This window comes from Chiroxiphia lanceolata, chromosome 7 (genome assembly GCF_009829145.1).
Source record: "Chiroxiphia lanceolata isolate bChiLan1 chromosome 7, bChiLan1.pri, whole genome shotgun sequence".
NCBI classification, from domain to species: Eukaryota; Metazoa; Chordata; class Aves; order Passeriformes; family Pipridae; genus Chiroxiphia; species Chiroxiphia lanceolata.
Window position 1 is genome coordinate 18867516 of NC_045643.1, and position 24078 is coordinate 18891593.

At 35.7% G+C, this 24078-nt stretch overlaps 1 protein-coding gene across 3 annotated transcripts in view; it reads left to right on the forward strand.

The window, feature by feature from the left end:
• Positions 1-24078, forward strand: part of SLC25A12 (solute carrier family 25 member 12) — a 48790-nt gene that overhangs the window by 124 nt on the left and 24588 nt on the right. Inside the window, exons 1-7 of one of the 3 annotated variants that reach the window (XM_032692578.1) lie at positions 83-100; positions 471-524; positions 4729-4871; positions 9827-9942; positions 18670-18809; positions 21549-21695; positions 22792-22930. In XM_032692578.1, coding sequence (XP_032548469.1) covers positions 98-100; positions 471-524; positions 4729-4871; positions 9827-9942; positions 18670-18809; positions 21549-21695; positions 22792-22930 — 742 coding nt within the window. In that variant the 5' untranslated portion in view covers positions 83-97. Of the gene's footprint in view, positions 1-82; positions 101-470; positions 525-4728; positions 4872-9826; positions 9943-18669; positions 18810-21548; positions 21696-22791; positions 22931-24078 lie in introns of those variants that run through there. The other 2 variants (XM_032692577.1, XM_032692579.1) reach the window with 2 other exon arrangements.

Sequence of the window (24078 nt, forward strand, 5' to 3'; positions counted from 1 at the left end):
CCGCGCGGGGCCGGGGGCGGGCGGGCGGCGGGAGGAGGCGGTGGCCGCCGCCGGCGCTGAGGGAGCCGGCGGGGGCCAGGGGGAGCGGCCGGCGGTGATGGTGGGGCGGCCCGGGGGAGCGGCAGCACAGCCCGCGTTGCCTCCGCCGCCGCGGTGCCGCGGGGGGTGCGGGCCGGGGCCCCTGGAGGTGGCGGGGGTTGTGGCGGAGCCGGCCTGGCCCGCGGGCCGTGGCGGGGCCGTTCCGAGGGGCCGTTCCGGGGCCGGGGCGCCGCGGCTCTCGCAGGCAGCCCGGGGCTGACAGCTGTCACCGGCTCCGAGCCTGGTGCGGTCCCACAGCAGCACAACGCGGTCTTGGCTGGGGTTGGGCCTGTGGGTCTCAAGGGACGCCCCATGGCCGCCCTTACGGCGAGTGGTGTCGGGGCTCTGTCAGTGGCACGGCTCTCGAAGCAGTATCTTGCTTGTGTTTACAGGTGCACTCAGCCAAAAGAGCGGACCCCGCCGAACTACGAAATATTTTTTTGCAGGTAAAAAGATCTGTCTAGTGTTGTTTAAGTGACAGACTTCTGCTTTTTGCCCTCCCAGCAGTTTGCCATGGAATCAAACACATGTTGTGCTGCTGGGATACTTAAAACTTCACTTTGCAGGCACAGTGTATTGAAGAGGCTGTCAGGCATCGAGCAGAAACTGCTGGTGACACAAATCCTGATTAACCATTTCCAAATTATAATACTAAATATTTTTCTGAAGTATTTTCAAGTTTTCTATAAAATAAATAGCTATAACTAAGTAATGTTATTTTTAAAATATACTTTTCCAAGATTCAAAAAAATTATTCTGCCTGTATGTTTTATCTTTGGGGTTTATATGTGTTCCTCTCACAAATGGATGGACCGCTGGCAATGTTTTTGGAACTTAAAATTGATAACTAAAGATTTATGCATTTCATAATATTATCCCTTGTGGGGCCTTATAATTAAGATGTATATAAATAAGAGCATGAAGCTTTTTACACTCCCTTAGTTACAGTAAAGCACAGTCAGAAAGGAAAATCGAGTCAAACCTGTAACTTTGATAATAAGCTATGAATCAGGCCTATGGAATAAGAACAACAACTGTGTTTTAGGTCCATAGTTGGGGCACTGATATTTCAAAATCACTAAAATAGCTTCTTTTCCTTTTCTATTGAGTGTTAACACAGTATATTCAAGAAGGTTTTCTCTGTGAAAAAGTTAAGAATATAAAATGAATATTAAAGCTAATACTGTAAATAATAAAATCTATTATTTTTGACATGTAACTTCTGGTTCTACTGTATTATCTAATACTTTCCACATATTACAAGTAGTCAGAGAGACCTTTTTGCCTGAGAGAGAGTTGTTAGATCCCAACCCTGATTTTGGTGGATTTTTGCTTTTGTATACTGGATTACACTGGTAGTATTGCTGGAGTGCAAAAACTTAGAATGCTGGCATCAAACTGTGACATCCCAGCATTTAATTTCTAGCAAAAAGTCTTCCAACAGCCTGAGGGACAGTCTGGTTTTAAAACAGCTTCTTGGTCTTCTCCATGTCTTATCTTGTTATCTTCTAAGAAACATGCAGATTAAGTTGTGGATTGTTGCATGCTCTGAGGGATGGAAAAAATGAACACTCTTCTCTCTCCCCTTAAGTATTTGAGATTTGCAGTAAAAAGAGCATAGAAAGAAAGTTTATTTTGCATTATATTTGATTAAAATTGAGTTTGAAATTGTGTTTCTGTTTGATGGGTAGCAATTGAACTTAGTTGCAAGCTTCAGAAACATCAAAAGAGAATCATTCTTTCCAAGACTTAAGTTGTAGAGAAATACTGCTAGTGTTGCACACATCAGGGGTCAAATGTGTTGTGCTCTTTGCTGAGAGTGCTGGCCTGTCTGTGAGCTTCAGCTAAAGGTCATGCATTCCTTCCTAAATTTGGCATCCCTTGGAAATGGTTAGAAGGGAAGATGTGAACTGTAGGCCTCATCACCATCCACCTTAATCACAGAGAGTGTACTTAAATTTCCTTCTCTTCATGCATGTCTTCTAAAGAGCTATGTGCCCTCTGTCCATGTAGTTTACGTTGTATTAGTGGATTTCCAAAAGCTTGCTATATGTTTATTTTTACTATTTTTAACTGTTAAAACCCTAACATTTTACTTGCATTAAAAAGATGTGCTATTATTTCTCTGTAATCCTGTAACTATGAAATGCAGGCATTGAAATTCTTTGTCTGTGCACCATCAGGTAGCTTAGGTGTTTGCTAAACAGGCTTCAGTAACAACCATAAAAGAACATATTGGATAACAAATTATCCCTGAAGGATAAAAGAGTTAGGTAGAAACACAGCTGCTAGATTTCTTAGTGAACCTTCATTCTTTTTTCTTAGGGAAGACACAGTCAGTCTTTGGGAAATATAGTTGAATTATTCCCTGCCTGCTGAGTTCAAGTGTAACCTGTTCCAACAAGGTGAAGAAAGAAACAAAAACAAATTCCCTGTTTTAACACAGGAAACTTTCCCCACCACCGCTTAAAAATTACCTGAGTCTCTTGCTCATAGCTTAGCTTGATTTTAAAAATGTAATGTTGATAGTGCCTGTAGGTCTCTTCTGCTTTGGAACTTCTCTCTCTTCTGCCCAGATAAAATCATTGGGATAGAAAACTCCTTTAAATTGAAAACTAACCAATTTTAAAAACAAAACACTGTTTCTGAAAGTGTGGTGGGTACCTAGCATTAGATTGTACAACTAGAGTAGAGGGTTTGTGTGTTCATTTTATGGGATGAATTTTAAAAGTCTCATGCAAATTCATCAAGTGCTTACCCAAGACAGTCTATAAACGTATAGTAAGAATTTTGTGTTATAGCATTCAGGACTGAGGAAAATACAGATTTAATTGATGTGTTATATTTTACATTCATATTTAGTCATAATTTACATTTGCTTATTTTGTGCTAAAAGAGTCTTGATTTAAGTTGAATGGTGAAAAGGTAACCTGAGGACAAATGTATTTACATGCCTGGCTACTTTGTTAGGCCTTAATTTATTGGCTTGCTGCCAAGCTCTTCCAAAATACCATGACCTTCTCATATGGAGCTCAATGTATCTGTCAGTTAATTATTTTTGTCTCAAAATTTTTGTAATAAAACTTCCTGGACACATTTTTTATTGTAAAACAAATAATTGTTTATAATACAGTCAGATAAATTGTTATCTGGAGAAAAAAAGATGATGGTGTTTAGATTTTGACTGTCTTTGATATGCACCTCTGCTGTCATACAGTTGACATATTCTTGAAGATATGCTCAATACTCTGCATGTTTGATGGTCCTTCATACATAACATTTTCTTTGGATTTCATGTCTTGCAGCAGAATTGTGCTTCGTAATGCATTTTCAGTCACTTGTGTGTACGACTGGGAAGAGAACCTTTCAGAGTTGATTCAAGGAAGCCACAATTTCCTTATGCTATCATGTTGGCAGCAGTGCTGAATTAAAGGATTCCTGTCCACTGTTTTTTGTTCCTGTTTTTGTGGAAATAATCTGGTTTAGTTCTGTGTAAATTCAGTAATCTGGTTCACAGTGCAGTCTTGCAAATAGCTGTCATCACAGCTCTAGGGTGGAAGAGGGAGAGGTGATGAGGGGATGTGAGGGACTGGTATTGTGGAAGGGATACAGGAGGTGCTGAAGCAGGCACTGATGCTGGTGCAAGCTCCTTTCTGCCTAAAGTGTGTCCAGACTGAACTGGTGGTGAAACAAGTATGAGACATGAGAATGATTCCCTTTACCTTAACGGAGTGTTACACCTTAACAGGTATTGTGTGTACATCTTATTGTTAATACTGTAATTCCTGTGGGTACCTGGCAGAGTAAGCGTCTGTTTTGAGAGCTGACACTTTCATGTAAAGCTGTGTCAGCTGAATCAAGGTACTGCAGCATACAGTGGAAAAGGCCATTAGTTGAAGTTTGAATTCATTAGCATAGATGTTGCACTTTAGATATTTGGAGGCACCGCCGTTTCTTTTTCTGCAGAGAATGCTTATTTGCTAGGACTTAGAAAAGCGTAACACATTTTTACAAATAAATTAAAAATCATTACTTCTAATGCAAATCAATAATAAAATTTTAAATCTGCCTATGATTTTTATTTTAAAATTCAATGCTAGTAAAATTGAAAGAAATAACATTTCGATTTACTCAAATCCTATTTTTGTGTGTGTGAATTTTTACTTAAAATCATTTGTTTCAGGATAAAAATTAATCTGGAAGTTTATTTCTCACAAAAAGAGAAAAGAAATAATATATGTTTTCCAAAATAATTGTAGTAACTATCAAGAACAATTATTCAGAAAATATCTGCTACTAGAAATGGCAGGAAAACTTACATGCTGTGTTTTCAGCAAATGGAAAGCTACAGCATGGTTGTAATACCTGACAGTTTCTGAAAATATATAATTGTCTTTTAATTAGAAGATATTGATCGTTATGTGAACATATATATTCTGCAGGGATATCTGATTGTTGGTAGTATAAAACTAGTACAGTAACACTGTTAGTTTAATCGAGGACTTTAATTTCAGAGCAGTTATGTGCAGACAGTTGTTCAACATTTTAAGTTACATTCAGTAAAGTTACTAGTTTGTTAATCACCAATAATTAGCATTTAAATGGATTAATCTTTGTTTGTGTGGTTATGTTTTTTTATTTTTACTGTAGTATGCAAGTGTTGAGAAAGATGGTGAGCATTACATGACCCCAGAAGATTTTGTGCAGAAATATCTAGGACTTCATACAGATCCACATCACAATCCTAAAACAGTGCAGCTGTTGGCTGGAGTGGCAGATCAAACTAAGGATGGGTGAGAATTTTGCTTTCCATTTGAAACTTGTAATGCATTAGTACACGCGTGAGTCGTGAGTTGGATAACTTCATCTTCTAAAATACATTATTGATTTTATTACACTTTAAGCTTATTTAGATAAGTTTGTTTACAAGTACAGTAGACTATAGATTTGGGAAAACTGGGAAAAAAAGGTGGTGTTTAACATGGATTTTTTTTTAAGTTCAGATTTGTTTTAGTGACATTTTAATAAATACTACAAATGCCGAGGAAGTCGAACTGCAGGGAAGTTCAGCGTAGTATGATTGCCTCAGAGTTCTTTTCTTTGTGTCTATGTCCATGATTAGATACTGTATAGCATCTTCAGTACCTGTAATTGAACATGAAAATATGGAAGAGCATTCTTATTTCTGTAGTGTGCAATTCAAATCAAACCATTGAGGTCTTTTTTAAAGTGCTGACTCTTAGAAAAGAGAAACATGAATGACTCTACTCAGGAAGAAGGTGTTTGCCTAATGAAGATAAGGTCACGGCACATAAAGCTTTTCCAGTGCTACTTACAGATGATCCTGCTTGCTTCTAGACAGTTCTCTCAAATCAATTTGCAAAACATCTGCTCCGCTGAGGTAGTACCCCCTAACTCATTTGTCTTCCAAGGAGCCTTTTCTTTTGCTGTGTGTAGGCTTCTAGTTTTGGCCTTGAATTGTAGTAGGATGTATGGACATTGTTGAAGTAAATTGACAAAGTTAAAATGGATCAGAGAAGAGGTCAAGAATGCAGAAGTGAGTGGGTATTTGGTATGGAAGAAAATGCTGTTAAAATAGTAAACATTTGTAAATGTATAGATGTAACTTATTTTAAATTGAACTTAAATGTTTTTGTTTCCCTGTGTTCTGCTTTAGAATATTTTATTAATTTACTTATTGTCTTGAGCAGCTTGCTGCACAGTATCTGTGCTATACAAGTGAAATTATATATGCTATATACTTTTTACACTAAATGATGAAAGTAGGATCTTCCGTTTGATGTGTTACATGATTTTTCTTTTTATGAAGCTGCACTACTTTGCTAATACATTTGAATGTGCATGTATTTTGTAAATCTAAATAACCTGTCTCTGTTTCCAGTACATGGCTGCAGTTTGTTGCTCTGTTTCGGATTGGAAAGGATATTTTGTATGTATCTGTTGAAATAATAGTCTATTTGATGACTAGTAAACCAACAAGCTTTGTATCTTGTTCCTCTCAAAAAGCTGTTGGTTATCTTTTATGGTATGCATTTCTTCAGAAAATGTCTTATAAAAGGATCTTTCTTGCAGTAAGAAATCAATAATTTGTTTTATTGCTAGAACAGAACTTTGAGGCATCACTTTTTGTTGCTTTCCCTGTGAATTGAATATAAAGGGATTTTTTGGTTTGTTTAGTGGGGTTTTTTATTTTTTTTTTTAATCTGGGTAATATTTGAAGTGAATTAATCAAATATGGGTAAGTGTGCTTTATCGGCTTCTGTATGGGAAGAATGGGATTTTTATTCTGCACTACCATATAGTCTGCAGTGCAAAATGTTTATCTGCTTGAATACTTGTCTGAAACTTATTTTTCTAAATGTTTTAAATATTTCTCCATAATCTGTATTTCATGTGAAGAATTTGTTATACCCCCATCATCATCAGTTTATTTATTTACTTCTACATTCACATTCTTTCATTTGGGGTGAGTTTTAATATATCAAAATCCACTCACTAATAACTATATAATCTGCATAGAGAGTTTAATCTGTAGCATGAATAATTATTGTAATCTTCAACTGAATTCCAGAATGCATCGCATCTTTCCGAGGACATAAGTTATAAAGAAGTGCAAGGAAGCCCTATTCCATACATACATTTGTAAATTAAATGACAGCCCAACATCATGTAGCAAGTCATTGAGAAACTTTGGGTTCTCTTACAAGATTTCAGTTCTGTATCTACTGTCATAGTCTCTTAGCCTTGCTTGCTCTTCAAATAAATAGTCACAGTGTTCTTGCTTGCTTTCATTGTTAATATTTTTTTATGTCTTTTAGGTTTAAGTTTGGCACTTCACAAAAAAAAAAAAAAAAAGGACATTTTGGAACTGGCTCTCTGTAGGCGTGTGTTTAAAAAAAAATGGTTTTTTACTTTTTTTCTGATAGTAACCTGATCCTTATTTAACTGTTCCAGAGTACTGTTGCCTTCTCCCGTTACTGCAGTACAAGACTGGTTTTCTTTAGTGGAACTCAGTAAGGCAGTTTATAAAACAAAAGACTGTTCACTTTCAAAATGTTTATTCCTCATTGTTAAATATGCATGTTCTTAGCAATTAATGCAATGATCTCTAAATCAGAATTTCACCTAAACTTCCTTGTCTCTTGCCTGTTTAATACAGCAGGATTTCACTGATGCTGTAAACATTCCTATGTCTTCAGGCTGCTGGCACTGGTTTTGAAATTAGGATAAATACCCTCTCTGAATAATGTACTTATATATATATATGTGCCTAAACCAGTTTCTCAATTATATAAGTCAATTACCATTAGTAGGTATTGCAATTGTAAAATAAAAGATTTTTTCTCCCTTCAGGCCTTCAAAATTTCACAGTAGTAATTCAAAATTCTTCATTTTAATTGCTTGTTTCTACATACTGTTTTTGTCATCGTATCATCCTTAAATCTGGAAATACATTCTTGAGCAAAGTTCTGAAGAAAGAGTTGGTATTTCACATAGTGGAGAGTCACAGCAGAGCTATACATAATGTCTAAAAAACTGTGTTGTGTGGGGAAAAATGAACAAAGAGTTGTAGTAGGAAAAAAGGAAAGATAGAGAAGAACTGTAAACACACGGGTTACTTGGTGTGCTTTTGGAGGGTAAAAGTAGAGAGGAAATAAGAGGAAAAGAAATTTTTTAAAAAATGTTACAAATTAAATGAAAGGTGAGTGATTTGATATCGTTATGGACTCTGTAGTGCAGTGGGTTCACTGGGTGATACTTGAGTAGTGATCAGGTGGGAAGCTCCATCATTCCGTTTAATCCAGTTCCTGTTATCTCCCCGCTAATGGCTAATGGAGGATCATGGAGGATATCCCTGCTCTTAGACATTGCAAGTTGAATATATGGAAAGGCAGTTGAATGTGTCTATCTCCTTTTGCTGTAGGCACTGTTTAAGTGAGACCTCTGAAGACGTCTTCTTTCAGGTTCAGGCTTCTACGAATGCGTTCTACAGAGATCACCACTTGATTTTGTCAGTTGTAAAGCTTCCTGATTAGGAATTAATTTGTATGTCAGCTTTATGCTTTTATGTGAGGTATATTTTGAAATTATAGTATTTACAATTGTTTTAAAGGATCATCTGTTTCTTTCATACTAACCCCTTGTTTACCAAGGTCATCCTTCGGATGAGATTGACTTTGCATCCGAAGAACCATTCTCATATCTCTGATTTTTGTGGCTGAAATGCGACACATTAATACCATAATTCTGTATTTGCCAGATCTTAATTATTTTCAAAATCACTATTTTTTTCTGTATTTCCTGTGTAATATCTATATGCAAGGATGTTAACATATGTAACCTTTTTTTAACGTATCTCAATTCTGCTTCTTGTGTACTTTGATAGAGAAAGACTAGATAAAGTAATGAATAGTGTAGCTTGATTTTCTTCTGGGTTTTTTTTTTCTTTGTAGGGAACAGAATTTATACTTGACTCATTAGCACTAAGCAGTGTTGTGTGAAGTAATCACTATAAACTGATGATATCCTTTGAAGAGTACTAAATTCAGATCAATTGTGTACATTTTCTAGGAAAATGCACCATCTACAGTGATATTCTATGTTTTAATAGCATTTACTGAAATAGTAATTTTTTGTTTAATTAAAGAAATGTAATTGAAATTCTTATTGCCATTGATAATTTATTTGATGCTAAAATATATATCCCATCATTTTTTGTGCCAGCATTATCCTTTGTCTTAGCTTAAGGCTTATCTTTCTGCAACTCTTTATGCATGCGGCATTCGGACATCTTCTAAATATTTTGTTTTTCTGTTAGTCAGAATAAGCTGAGTGCCTCTAGTAAAAGTACTTATTGTTATCCTAACAAATCATCTGTGCATTCAAGTCTGAGTTTATATGTAGTGACCACAGGGACTTGGATTTCTCTGCAGTGTTGCAGAGATGATGTGGGAACCTTATCTGGGGCTATCGCTGCTTCCTTATCTTGCACAGAAACAACTTTCCTAATGCATCCTGAGTTGGCTTTTTTCTGTGTAGCAACTGTCTTGCATAAACAACTCAGAATCTTGTGATCTGCTGTTACACTGAAGTCCTTCCCTGCCTTGTCATGTCTGACTGTTCTTGTGTCCAGATGTTCCTACATTCTTTATTGTCCCCAAGTACATGACTTGGCAGTTCACATTATATTTGAGGTGTAATATTCTTTCCGTATGCGTAGTAAAGTTTAACTTTTTCTGACCCTGTTTTTTTTAATGAACGTTATACATTGTTTTAAGAAAATGTATGTTTTGTAGTATATTCCTGTACTTGAATTAAAGTATCTTTTCTTTCTCAGTAGAAATATATATAGTAATACAATGTCAGACCTGTAGATTTCATGGTAATAGAATTTCTGTGTTTTTATATCTTAATTTTTAGTGCTGTGTGCTTACATTTAGAATTACAAAAGTAATGAATTATAGGTGTTCAGTGGGAATTGATTATGTTTTGGTTTTGATGGATATGAAGAATTCAGTTGCTTTATAGAGGAAGAAAGTTGCATGAAGGTTAAGTAACTACTTAAATGTAACAAATACTTTTCAGTTTCTAGAGTCTTAATTATTTTATGTTAGAATTTTATTTTAATATGTGGATCATATAGTTTTCTAGAGTATCAAGTGCAAATGATCATTGTTATTATGAATATTTTTTTAAATCTTTGTAACTTCTGTGTTTTCCTTTGTAGGTTAATTTCGTTTCAAGAATTTTTGGCATTTGAATCTGTTTTGTGTACTCCAGATGCAATATTCATTGTTGCTTTTCAGTTATTTGACAGGAATGGCAATGGAGAAGTAACATTTGGTAAGAATACCTAAAGAAAAACAGTTTAAGAAAGTGATTATGATAGTATCAGTCATAATAATGGTTCCTGACCACAGGTGCATAGAAATGTATATTGTGCAGTACTGTACTGTTTTCCTAAGAGTTTGCATGAGTAGAACTTTTTTTTCAAGTGATACAAGCTTAAGAAGTACACAGAGACAAAATATGTTCTGCTCTGTCATCTTGAATCAAGATTTTTCATTTTCCTGAGGTAGTTTATACAATGATGTTTTGCTCAGTGTCATCCTAAGTGAAATTTTATGTCCTGGACTTTAAACTGCTTCAACAATGGGGGAGTTTTAAAATACATTCTGGATCTCCACATATCTTTGAAGAATTGTCATTAGATACAATAAGAGCTCAATATAGAAATTAAGGAGGTCTAATCTTTTGATTTCCTAGGTTAGTGTTCCTTTTCTTGAGGAGCAAATGTTTAATGTTATGAGTGTAACTTACGACTAGATCATATATTTGAAAAACTAGGAAGAAAATAATGACCTTCAGTTTTGTTACCTTTTTTCCCCTAATCACATAAATTAGTAATCAGACAAAATTCTTTAGACCAACTATACTGCTTTATGATATTGCTAAATAACTGTTATTAACATTGCAGGAGGAGTAGGCTTTATTTTTAAAACTTCATGTTTATGAAAATTAGACAAATCAATGGTAAGAATTTTAATAAAATGGATTGAGAATTAAATGTTATTTCTATCCAAAAGAATAAAGCTCTTAATAAAGAAAATACAAACTATGCTTGGATTTGTAACCACTTGCTGTTTGTACTATTTCATTCGTATGAAAAGTGTTTCAACTTGTTGAAAAAAATGCGAGGGTCGTTTTATGGAAACAAACTGCTTGACTTACGATGTCTGTTAAATTACATCGTTAACTGAAGAGTCAAATACTAAGCAATTGGGATACACAACATCTTGAAAAGAAAATCTTTTAGAATTTACGTAAAGATGAAGTCAGTAAATGCAGTCATTACGAATTGGAGAAACTACTGCAATCAGTGTGACCACGTTAATGATGATGTATTTAATAGTCTCACAAAACGGGGATTTGAACTTCGTAGCTCTCATGAGCACACTTGAAATTGCTGGTTCCATAAATGAACAAAATTGTATACATTTCAAATTTTATACAGATTGCTCAGTCAGACTGAGGATTGTTACTTTTATGAGTGTGTAATTAAATTAAAGTCTAAAAGAACAACACAAACAAGAAAAATTGTAAAACAGAAAATTGCATGTTTTTCTATATCTTGCTGAATTTTTTTAATAGGGCTGATAAATCTTGAATAGGAAATTCCTTAGGGAACTTAAAATTTACTGTTGGTTTCTTGGTTTTTTACGAAATTAATTATATTGCAGTTATTACTGTATGTTGCAACATAACATAGTACATATTTTTTGTGCTACAGTTCCCACATTTACTGCTGCTTTTTTGCCTTTTTTAATTCTTGTTTGTAACATGGGCTGTTTACTTCATATGCATAACATACAGATTAATACATGTGTGAAAAATGGCAGTGACGATATGTGATGTTCAGAATTTGGTAACCCTTCAGGCAATTTCCAAGTCAATCTTCTGGCCTTCAGAGGCTGTTTTATGCATGAGTCCTGCACTCTTTCGTTTTCATAGCACATAAACAGAAAGGCACAGAGTTTAGTTTCATGTGGAAACAGGACAATATAGAAAAATAAGTCTTAAAATTAAAAGTTTTAGTAAATTATTAGAAATGTACTGTAATGGAAGAAGTTTAGACGGTGTGAGAATTGCTGTCAGACAAGTCAAGTCTGCTACAGACTGTGTAATGTATCCAAGTCTGCAGGTAAACCATGTTGGTTATGGGAACAAACACCAGTCAAGATTTTCTAGCTCAGATGAAATGCTCTGTGGATGTGATTGCATTGATGCCAAAGCTAACTCAAACCAGTAAGTCTTGCCAGAAGCAACATGGATTTACTGAGGTTTTCCTGCACTGTGCATCTGGAGCAAGGGACAGAATTAACTTGGATCTGTCTGTTAGACCAGTAACTTGAACCCAACACTGGCCTTGTGTGACATAATGCATTTTCAAAAAATATTCTCATCTACTCAAATTTTCAGTTATCTGGAGAAAGTTAAGTATACTTGTTGAATTTTAGAACTGACTCTGTACTTGAAAGCAATTTGGTCTAGTTGGGTTCACATCTGCTATTTAGGATTTGTTTACTGACACGATTTTGGACCATGCTAAAGCACGTTAGCATTTTACAGTCCTCTTGAGCCTCAGTCTGCCACTTGTCTCTTAAAATGTTGAGCTTCCAACTCTCCAATGATGAAACTATTAATTAAATTGTATTACAGAAGAACTATCTTAGAAGAGGAGCAAGAGTTTATGATTCTTTAGAAACTGTTTTATAGAAATACTTGTCAGCTATGCTATGCTAATCAAAGTACTTGTCTGTGCAATATCATATGTTAGTTGGAATTGTTGAAACATAAAGCCTTCTGTCACTTTAATATCATCTGCTTTCTTAATGCTTTGGGACAGTTTTCCAGGAGTTTTGGACATCCAGAAACCCTGTATGAATGACTTCCATAAATATGCAGTTAGTATTCTGCAGCATTTGTATAGTAGGTTCATTGCAACGAGAAATTGTCCCTACTTAGTATGAGCAAACTGCACAGCGTACTTAGTACACTGGACTTGCTGTCAGCCTGGTGAATAAAAAGCAGTAAAATTACTATTTTAATAACCCAGTGATACAACTGATAGTGTAGTTTGTTACTTTTTAATTCATGTAGAAATAGAGAAATAGGATGTATTTTTCTGATCAAGTGATTCTACATCTTCATAAATGCTTCCTAGGTGAATATTTTATGCAAAATGTGTTGCTGATGAGCCCTTATAATAGTGCATTAACCATAAAATATTTAAAAGGTAACAGCTAAAGCTGATGAAGAAAAGTGATTTTTTTCTCATGCACTGTTTTCTTGTTACGGGTTTCTGTCTGTAGCCAGAGAAAACTGGCAAGTGCTTTGCTCTTTTGATCATGGGATGTAACTGCCTAAGCTGCTTCGAGAGTGAAATATTTGAAAACACTCCATAAAATTTATACTGTTGTACTAAGGAATATTATCTCTCTTCTGTGCAGGTCTTTTGACCTGAATTCAGGTTAAAGCACACCTGAATTTGCTCAGGCTATTTGTGTTTTTCCAGTGTTGAAGCAGATAATCCTTACTGTGGCTAAAAGATGAAATCTGTGACTATGAGTGAAACTTCTCTGAAAAACAGGTTGTCTAACTGGAAGTAAAAAGATTCTTTGTAATTTATCTCTTTGGCACACGATACAATGATCTGGACTGCATCAGTTTTTCAAGGCTTTTCCCAGCTGTTCTTCCTTGTAGACTCACCACAAAGAAAGCCATTCTCTGATAAACTGGAGAATTTCAGAGATGCTTTTTTCGTTAAGTACACATGCAGATACAGATAGAAAGATAGAGCTGAATTTGTTCGTGATTCTTGTGCACTCAGAATTATTTTGGAGATAATTGGAAAATATTTATGGAACTGAACATAAGGCTTTTAAAAACATCCTGCAGCTCAAAATCTAATTACAAATATCTTGCAGAGTATAATAGCCGTCTTCTTCAGAAGTATTGAGGAGGAGGAAAGCAATCAGATGCCTAGTAATGCAACTATTTGAAAATTATATGATATTGGTGAACTGAAATAATAAACATCAATTTAATAGTTTCAGAAGTTGGGTGTACAGTGATACTGAAGTCTTGCCCATCTATTTTCTTAAACCAGTTTTAATCTGGGAGAGAAAGTTCAGGATTCCTCTAATCAGGATGTAGAGTTTGAGAACACTGGAAGAAGATGAGCAAGAAGAACAAGAGGAAGGGGTTGAATATCTGTTGTTATTAGTGCTTTATTTTTGAGCATCAGGAAACATGGATCACTCCTAGTACTCACTTCTCCACCGTTTCTGAAAGGGCAGTTGGATTGAAAATGGTAGGATTTGGATTTAATTGTAAAAGTTCTGCATTCTAAAATATTATTTGCAACCATAAAGGCTGGAAACCTTTTATAATGTAAACAGAAAAATACAATCACATGTCTACAGAGCTGAGGATATAAGAAAAACACTGTATTTTTATTAAGTGTGCTATAAACCAGAACTGCTATTTTTTTGGCTTCCTGGTTGCTGTTAGTGCCTGTTTTCAAGGTGTCTTTTACTTAACACATGCAGATAATGTAGGAAACACCACTTCCTTTTGTCTTTTTTTTTGTTTTGGTATGATCTTTTCAGGCTTAAACCACAGTTTTAAATACATGTGAACAATGCAGGGTGGCAACTCCGTAATAATACTAAGTTCAAAACCATAGTTCAACAACAGGGAACAGAAAAGGAATTTTTTGTTAAGGCTGTCATTAATCTTAACTTTAAATAGATTCACTAATCCTTTTAAAATAAATGTAGAAATACTATGTAGCTATTTCTAATTTGGCTTTTTCATGTCAAATTAATTATTGTATTACTTTACATTTGGATCACTTTTAATATACTTCTGTGGCATCAGGTGCTACAAAAAAGTTTTTCTGCCTTTAACTGTGATTCTTTATTTTAGGCTTCAAAGTGAAAATATGCTATTTGCAGAAATAATGAAAACCAGCAACATAAATGTTAAAATGCATTATGTGCATTAGGCCTGAAATATCTACAAATGGGACAGTAGATTACTGAGTAGACAGAAGAAACTGCAAAACCACCCTGATAAACAACAAACCTTTAGTATGCTTTTGCTGCTACTTAGGACTTGCCACTTTTATATTTTTGTGTCCCTAACAAGCATGATTGATGTTTCATCGCTGGTGAGAAGCAATGGCAAACTCTGTTAACACGTTGTTGGCACTGGAATTGTGTGAGGTTTCCACTCTGCTTCTTAGGGAGCTGCTAAGTCAAAATAAATAATAGGTACTACCTCAAGGTTTACTTGGAGTACTGAGCTCATCCTTACAGTGGGCCACCAACAAGACATCGTAGTGTTTATAATTTAAAGTATTCTTTCTCCTTATATGATATGGAGTATTGCCTAGAAACTTTGTTTTTCTCCTATCATTTTTCTGAGCCTGATAGGTAAGAATGTTTGATGGAGGTTGAGCCAGCCATGTGTATGCTGCCTACAGATAGCTGCTCCAGGCATCTATAATTTGTTTAAAATGGTTGGGTGGGGAAATTCTGCAGCAATCTTGTGAGAATGTGTGTCGCCTTGGAGGTAATGTACTAGTGCACTAGAGTAGTAGGTTTATTGTTCCTGGCACTGATGGTAAGTTGAGTGTGTCATCAGGCTGCTGACTTGTATGCCCATCTGAGAAGAAAATGTGCTCCTGTAAGCCTGGAAAGAAAGTTATCAGCTCAGTAGGAAAGAATTCCACTGTGGAAAGGTGAGCAAAGAGTAGAAGACATTAGTAAATGAGCAGCATGTATTGACAGAGATGATGAAAGCATTCTGTAAAATGTCATACTAAAATGAAAGGCTTTAAAAGTGATTTGCTGTTTGCCCCCTGCAGAATAGCTCTGTTGGAAATTTGAAACATTTGTAGTTTATCTTAATTTAGAAATGTTACTAGGCTTCTGAGGGAGATAAAAAACACGGGCAAGCCCAGCATCTGTACCTTAACGTTACCTGTTTTCTTTGTTGTCAATGCTTTGCTACTACTGTGGGGGAAAAAAATAATTAAAGATTAAACATGTCTTCATAATTCAGAGTGGTGAAAATGCAGGTGATGATCACATTATGTATTATTTCTGAAACGTGATTGTCTGTTTGCTGCTTCTCATCACACAAGTTGTTAGCTGTGGTGATGGCTATTTCCTTTAGTATAAGAGAATAGCCAGCAAAATTGGATTAAAAAGGTATTCTTGATATATTGTGAAGAAAGCACCCATGCTCTTGGGTAGACACAGTAAATTTTAGCACCTGTTGAGAGGTGTTTGAGAATCTCAGATGGCTTTGGAAGATTGCGTTTAGTGTTTCTGTGGCTTTAACTGTGAGTGTGGTGTGGCACTGGCACAGGTTGCCCAGAGAAGCTGTGGCTACCCCATGCCTGGAGGTGCTCAAGGCCAGGCTGGACGGGGCTTTGAGCAATGTGATCTAGTGAAAGGTGTCCTGGCGGAGGGGGTGGAACTAGGTAATCTTTAAGGTCCCTTCCAACCTAAACCATTCTGTGATTCTATGACTGTTCAGAACAAGTACACAATTTTGTCTCTGTACTCCAAGTGTTTCATAAACAAAGCCAACATGGAATTAATTAAGCATTAGATACAAGAGCATATCTTTAAACCCAGACTACTATAGTACGTGCAGTATAAGTCACTGGGTGTAAATGCCTGTGGAAGAGAAATGGATAAGGCACTGAAATTTTCGGAGAAGCAACAGGCTAATCTGGAGACCATTTATTAAAGCTAGTTAGCCACTTCTGGAATTCTTCAAGTACTAATATGCTGAACTGTTGAATATAAATTTATTAATTTAACTTATTTTTATGTGCTGAAGCATCTTGACTTGTGATACGTTGATGACTAGTTATAAATGTTTTTATGAAGATAATAGTTTAAGATTCTTGGTTGTTTAAGTAGTACACAATTAAATGCTGGAGTGAGAGTTATGAAAACACTAGGGGCTTGAGTCTCATTAAAAGTAAGTGAAAGGTCTATATGAACATGGATGGATAAAAAAAGAAATGTTTTAAGAAAAAAGACCTTTTTTTTTTTAACCTTTGTCTAAGGTTAAAAGAAGCAGTTATCGGAAACAAGTGAAAATATGATTTAAATTCTCTGGCTGCTTCAGCACATTCTTTCCTAAGTCTTCATTAGAGGAATTTGGTGTTTATTAGAAATCAGTTATACAGACATGTAGGTAGTTGCTGCTTGACACCCTATTTGTACATTAGTAGCCAAGCCAACAGACCCAGTGAAGGAGGCCTTTCTTCTTCACTGCCCACGGTTCAGTGCTGTTTTGCAGAGTCCACAGTGAGCTGCACTGACCTGATTGTGTTTGTAGTACATGCAGACTCCAGGTAACTTGGTCAGAAGCTGCAGTGAATTAGTGGCAGGTGGGGAATTTGAACTTACAGATCTTGGTTCGTTGATAAATGAAATAGTTTAGCACTGTGTATTTGGTGCTTTATCTTTCTTTTTCTTAACCCTCACCTTGCACATTGATACTGGTGAGTAGGTATGAGTGGACAGTTACAAGTAGTCAGAATAGTTTTTTAGGTTTGTTGTTTACTCTAACAGCTCCTTTTGCCTACCTTGCATTGGAAACTGGTTTTAATTGTAGGTTTTTGACTATACTCAGTGTTTGACCTTTAAATATTTTGACCTTTGAATATGTAATCTCAGTCTAACTGCAAAGCAGATAATCTAGCCAAGGAATCCTACTTTGTATGTGCCTCTACTGAGACACATATATTCTGGACATTTACCTTCCTTTTCTCACTGAAAACATAAAAGCATATAGTGGTTTGCCTAGATTTAATCTAGAACTAGTAGAAAGGCTATTGAATTGAAACAATGAGTGAATCAAGTAGTCTTTTAGCATAGAGAAAGCAGTAGATTTGCTCCAAACAAATAGCTCTTGATAGAGTTATCAGATGAAATTAAATATCTTGTTGCATTTGGTCTTTTAGCATAACTGTTTAAACATATAAAAGGTGTGGTTTCAGCTAAAATATTTTGTACTTTGCTTTAAATTTAAGCTGTATACCACATTTTATTTTGGTTGTCATCAGGTTCTGGGTTGATAAAAACAAACCATTTCAGTTACTATGAGGTAAATTTTGAAAAGTGTTCATATGATATGAGTAGATGTCCAGTTATACAGTTTATGTGGTTGGATAATCTGCACAAAAAACAGGCTTGTTTGCAGCATGGCAATGCTGTGTATGAATAATGCACGCTGTTTTTTCAGATGAGGTTTTTGACTAAATTCAGATAATATGTTTAGCACTGGGATTTCAGTTGTACAGTATACATGTGGAGAATTCCATAATCTGAAATAGCAGGTTTTTTCTTTACTTCATTTAAAAGAGGACATCTCTATCTTCACTTATCTTAAAACATTTTAATAACTGAGACTATCAATTATGTTTTATAGGATTTGATTTTTGTGCTAAGGCCTTATCAAAAGCATCTAATAACGTGCTTTCCGCTGAGTTAATGATACGTTTTAGATGTCATTTCTTATACCTATCTTCAATAGCCATATTCAGACAGTGTGATTGTAATAATGAAGTTTCAATCAAACCATACTTAGTATGACAAATATTGCCTGAGACTGTAATGCAGGTATTCGTGCTCTTGATAAAGGGCCTAATTTGACTCCTGGCAGAGACAGAGAACCACTATTGATTTTTATATCAGAATGCAAAATAGCTCTTATTTGTCATGTATGAGAGAAATTGCTTCTTAATTAAAACAAAATAAAACACTCACTCCAAGGTTTTATGCAGTAATACAAAAAGTATCACGTTGTGTCTCAAATGTGTTCTTATAGGTCTGTAAAGGTTCAGTTAGCAATTATTCTTAACAAGCTAAAACACTTCTTAAACAGCTGCTGAAATCATCATTTGTTTGTATCCTTCCTGGAATGTTTGTAGATTTATTGTACCCCGAGGCTCACTTGTTGTTTTTCCCTCCCCCAAAGCAAATGTCAAAGAAATATTTGAACAAACTCTTACTCATCTTCAAATCCCCTTCAACTGGGACTGTGAGTTCATTCGACTGCATTTTGGACATAACAGGAAGAAGCATCTTAACTATTCAGAGTTCACTCAGTTTCTTCAGGTCAGTTATTAACCTTCTTCGAAAGTAGAACTGAAACTTCTATTAATACACTAATACCATTATAAATTTTGAGCTTATTCTGGTAGTGGTAATCCTTATCTGATACTAATCCTGGCAGTTATGATGAACTGTTATTTCTCCATTGTAAGCAGCATGTACTCATTGTGCTTTAACTTGCATACCATACTTTCAAAGAATAGGACTAAACATACTGTTTACGGAATTAACAATTTTACTGATTGTTGTTACACTGAATTTAGGGTCTACTTTTTCTGTCATAGGAGTTTAATAGCAAAATTAACCTCTACCAGAGAAACTTAGCATCCTTAATATAGCTAGTTGTTGTCAACTATATAACCTCCCATATAGAGGTTTTAGCTTCTGTAACATTTCTTTTAGTTTTATAAATGTTATCCTAATACTTTTCTTCACTCACTGGCGTGCATGCTACCACACATATATTGGGAGTTAAGTCTTAAATGCAGCCAACTTTGCAGGAGGTAAATCTGATTTCCTGAGATGTTGCTGAAACGTCCTCTAGGAATTGGGCTTTAAAGGATTTCACTTGTTGAACTGCACCTTGTGCTAAGCCAAAAAGTTAACAGTTAAAACATTATGAATTGAACATTATACTAGAAAGAAATAAAGGAAGTTGTCAGTTATAAAGGATAGAGAAAGAGGAAAGTAGGAGGAATGTGCATTATAATTCGTGGAAAAGGAGTTGATGGAATTGTAGGTAATTGCACTGAATTCCATAAATTAACATACAATGATCACCTCATTATATAATTTTCTGTCTAATAGACATGAAGAAAAATAGATCGTGCACTTCCAGAGCTGGTCCTCGGTACAAAAAAAGTTTTGTATGTACTGTCTTAAAAGTAAGGAGTGATAATGTGCTTTGACATCTGCAATTATTGTCCAGGATAAAAATAGGTATCACAGAATAGTTTGGGTTGGAAGGGGCCTTTAAAGGTCATCTAGTCCACCCCCGCCTGCAATGTGCAGGGACATCTTCAACTAGATCGGGTTGCACATAGCCCTGTTCAACCTGACCTTGAGTGTTTCTAGGAATGGGGCACCTACCACTTCTCTGGGCAACCTGTTCCAGTGTTTTACCCTCATCATAGAGAATGTCATCCTTATATCTGATCTGAGTCTACCCTTTTTTTAGTTTAAAACCATTACCCCATGCCCTACCGCAATGAGCCCTAAAAAGTGTGTCCCCATCTTTCTTATAAGCCCTCTTTTAAGTATTGAAAGGCCATAGAAAGATCTTCCAGGATCCTTCTGTTTTCATCTGTCCAGGCTGAACAGTCCCAGCTCTCTCAGCCCTTTCTCATAGGGTAGGTGCTCCAGCCCTCTGTCATTTTTATGGCCCTCCGCTGGACCTGCTCCAGCAAGTCCATGTCTTTCCTATGCTGAGATGTGTCATGGTCTAGATCAGACTCTAGAAAAACATACCTAACTGTAGGAACTGAAGTCTATATTGAAATACTGGAGTTTGGCACAGTTCTTTCAAGGCTACAGTATAACTTGATGCTTTGAAGTAACAAACTGTGTCCCATGTTTGACACTACATATTTTAAGTGATCCCAGGCACAAATCTGGGACATGAGTGCAGAAATGAGCCCCCAGATTATTAGTGAGAAGAACCCTTTTGTTGGGAACTCAGAGCAAAGTGATAAATATCTGTTCTGGTTTTATGTTTATTGTTCCAAGATACTGCCGTGTAAGATAAAGTAACCTCTTACTGTCATCATATATTAAAAACCCTTAGTAGAGAAGGCTAGTATGGGTTGCAGTAACTTCAATATGTACATGAATTGGATATTGTTATCCCTTCTTTTAGATCAGGTGGTTTTTCTCATTTGGTTTAATGGCATCTTTTGGGGTTTAGGACTTGGATCAGAGCACATTTGTTGCACCTTGATCTAGAAAACCTTGATCATGAGTTTATGAGAGTTGAGAAATTACTGCAAAGGTGGTGTAAGCCAGATGGTTTGCCCTCTTCTTGCTGTCTGTCAGAACATGGTTATTATTTTAGCAGCTTCTAGAGATCTGAATGACAGCTGAATGTGCTTTTATTGTTTGCTTGAATAGAAGGAAACAACTTTTTCTGGACATAGAATTTACAACCATCATTATTATCTTGAGGTTAGGTTACCACAGTGTGCTTTATATGAAGGTTTTTACAGTTGGTATAGGAGTTTTAAATTGCCTGAAATGAATGACTATTTCTGACATTATGGAAGATAGCTGTTTGGGGCAATCTAAATCTATATTATATAATTTTCACTGTCCTCCTGTTTATTTTCAAGTACTTTTCAATGAGTTAGTTTATAATAGCCCAGTCATATCTCATCTTGGATGTGTAAGAGATCAGCTCACTTCAAGTCTTTAAGATCAATACCAGAAGTTTCTCTAGCAGTATTTAATAAAGAGATAGCAGATAGGAGAAGGGTATATGAAGTTTATTTCTCAAATCATTTAATGAAAGTGTGTGTTTCCTTACAGTTGAATTGAGGCTTTTCTTTGAGAGAGGAATGATCTGTGGATAGAATCAGTATGCAGACTTATTGTTTTAGTTGAGCTAGTCTTGAAGTTTAAACTGTAGCTGTACTGTGGTCTATGTGCACAGACCTATTGGAGCATGAGATTGTGAAATTAGCTAAAGTTTTGTGAACAGTGAGTTACAGAATTTGTTTCTAATCTGCTGTCTCTGAATATTCATTCTAGGAGCTGCAGTCAGAACATGCAAGACAAGCCTTTGCTCTGAAGGACAAAACCAAAACTGGTCTGATAACTGGGCTGGACTTCAATGAGATCATGGTTACCATTCGCTCACATATGCTAACTCCATTTGTGGAAGAAAATTTAGTTTCTGTAAGTGTAAAAAAAAGGCCTTGAGTTCAGCGGGTTTTAGCTGTAATGCTTTAAGATGGTCCTGCTTCTCCCACTTTGTCATCTACCTGCTTGTCACTGCCTTGGTGCTAGAGATTATAAGCTTCATAATAGAGTGGTCAGGGTGAAACATGGCAGCATTCCTTGGCTGCAGTAGTGAAAAGGTTGGCAGTCTGGTTTACATGTTTGAAGTGCCATTGGAAGCAGTTTGAGTTAGTCTACTGTACTTTCCACTAGAGCAGGGTAGACTTTGCTTGGCAAAGAAAGAATTGCAGAATTGTAGAACCATTTAGGTTGGAAGAAACCCTTAAAATCACCAAGTCCCATGGAATTAATTTAGAACAAAAGGATTCCATTTTTATATTTGAATATATGACAAATCTCAGGAACTGGAGACTACTTACAGTTTCGTCCTTTTATATACTCTTGCATTCTTTTCTTTTTCAGATCAGAATTTGGAAAATCAGTATGTAGATTCTAGAGGTAGAATGGTTACGACTGTGATAGTTTGGCAAGATCTGTAGGTAAAGTAATGACATACAAGTTATAAACTTAAATAGCATGAAAATTATATAAGAATGAAATTTAGATAAAAGATAAAGTAATTACTTTTATCTTACTATCTTACCTATAAATCTTGCCTTGCCTTACTAATAAGGCGTATTGTCTTCCATAGAATGTAGATTATCTACTCATTTTAGACTTTGAAGTAGATGGTCATTGATGTATGTGATGCAGCAGTCAGTTAGTACCTTTATCTAAAGTAGCATTTGCATGCATTTTTCTTGTAGAAAATTACCCAGTGACACATTTAGCGTGTCTATCAGATATATTGAACAATAATCTACTTACATGATTATTTCCTAATTGTTTCCTGATGTTCAATTTTTACTACAAAAATAGTATCCTGTCTAATAATTCTCCTCTCATGTTTCCATTAAAAATATCTTGAAATTACAGGAATAGAAGGATAACTTTAATTCTTTCATAATTTGCTCAAATGGATGTTTCTATAATTTGTAATTAGATGTTGTAGAAGGGCTTAAGGCACTTAACTGCATTCATTTAATTTTTAAAGGTAGCTGGTGGAACCGTTTCTCATCAGGTCAGCTTCTCCTTTTTCAATGCATTTAATGCCCTTTTGAATAACATGGATCTTGTTAGGAAGATATACAGTAATATAGCAGGTACAAGAAGAGATGTTGAAGTCACAAAAGGTAAAGTATATTTCCTACATTTTATTAATTTTTTAGTTCTGTCAATTTTGTAATCTGGTGATGGTTAAGGCAAGTCAGAAGCTGCAATGGTATGCAAAGTTAGGGCTTCTTTAAAAGTGTTTTTTTTTAACCGTGAGTGATTTTCATCCTCATAGGTTAGTAAGTATTTTCAGTTAGCTCATTAAAGAAAAGATTCTGGCAGAAGTTGTGTTGCCCTTATTAGTTTGAATGGGTAACTGCAAGTCAGTATATTATTATATATATCTCATTGAAAGAGATGCATTGTTGCTTAGAGATAGAAAGATCCTGGAGAATGTGGTAAAATGGATTAAGTTTTAAGATCCATCATGAGTAATCTCTGCGTTGTTTTAGCTCTAGTTACTTTATTTATTATTAAATCTTTTTTTAGAGAAATTGTATGAATTTATAACCTCATAAGTGCTTACTTGCCTGAGTGGTTTTATGTACAGTTTATGTCTGTTAGTACATGGCAAATCCCTGTGCATGGGAAAGGTTGCCATATCTAAGTCTCGCCACAGGCACGAGCGGATTGCTTCTGTAGTCATTTTATGGTAGATTTTATCACCAATTTTATTACCTGTATGGATGACACCAGTCAAATCATTGTGTGGTAAAAACATGCCAAATTATTTTTTTCTTTTTCCTCTTTGTTTGGCTTATATTCCTGTGCTCTGCGTAGGAAAGCATAAAATTCCTGTTTTCATCCTCCAAATTGTGCTAACAAATTGCCTAGCAATGTTTTTTGGTACAGATGCATAAATACATCTTGTTTGGGTTTGTGCCGAGAGAAAAGGCTGCTGTGTTTTCACTGCTCAGACTTGTTAATTTGGCTGGATGAATACCCAAGCTTGGAGTCATTCAGAACTAGAAGAGGAAGAAGTCTGGACAGGATGGCAGTAGATGAGTCAGTTACCCTTAATGCTGTGAATAATGGACCATTATTCTATCCTGTTCTGTTTTGCAGAACTTTAGAAGCAAGAATCACAAATTGTGGGGGTCATTTTATTAAGCTTTCTCATATGAGGAGTTTTACTGGTTTTGATGAATTCTTACCCTAAATCAGAGTTGCAGAGTCAGATTTGCTCTGTGTTGCAAAGGCCTGTTTCAGGATGGATGTTTTCATAAAG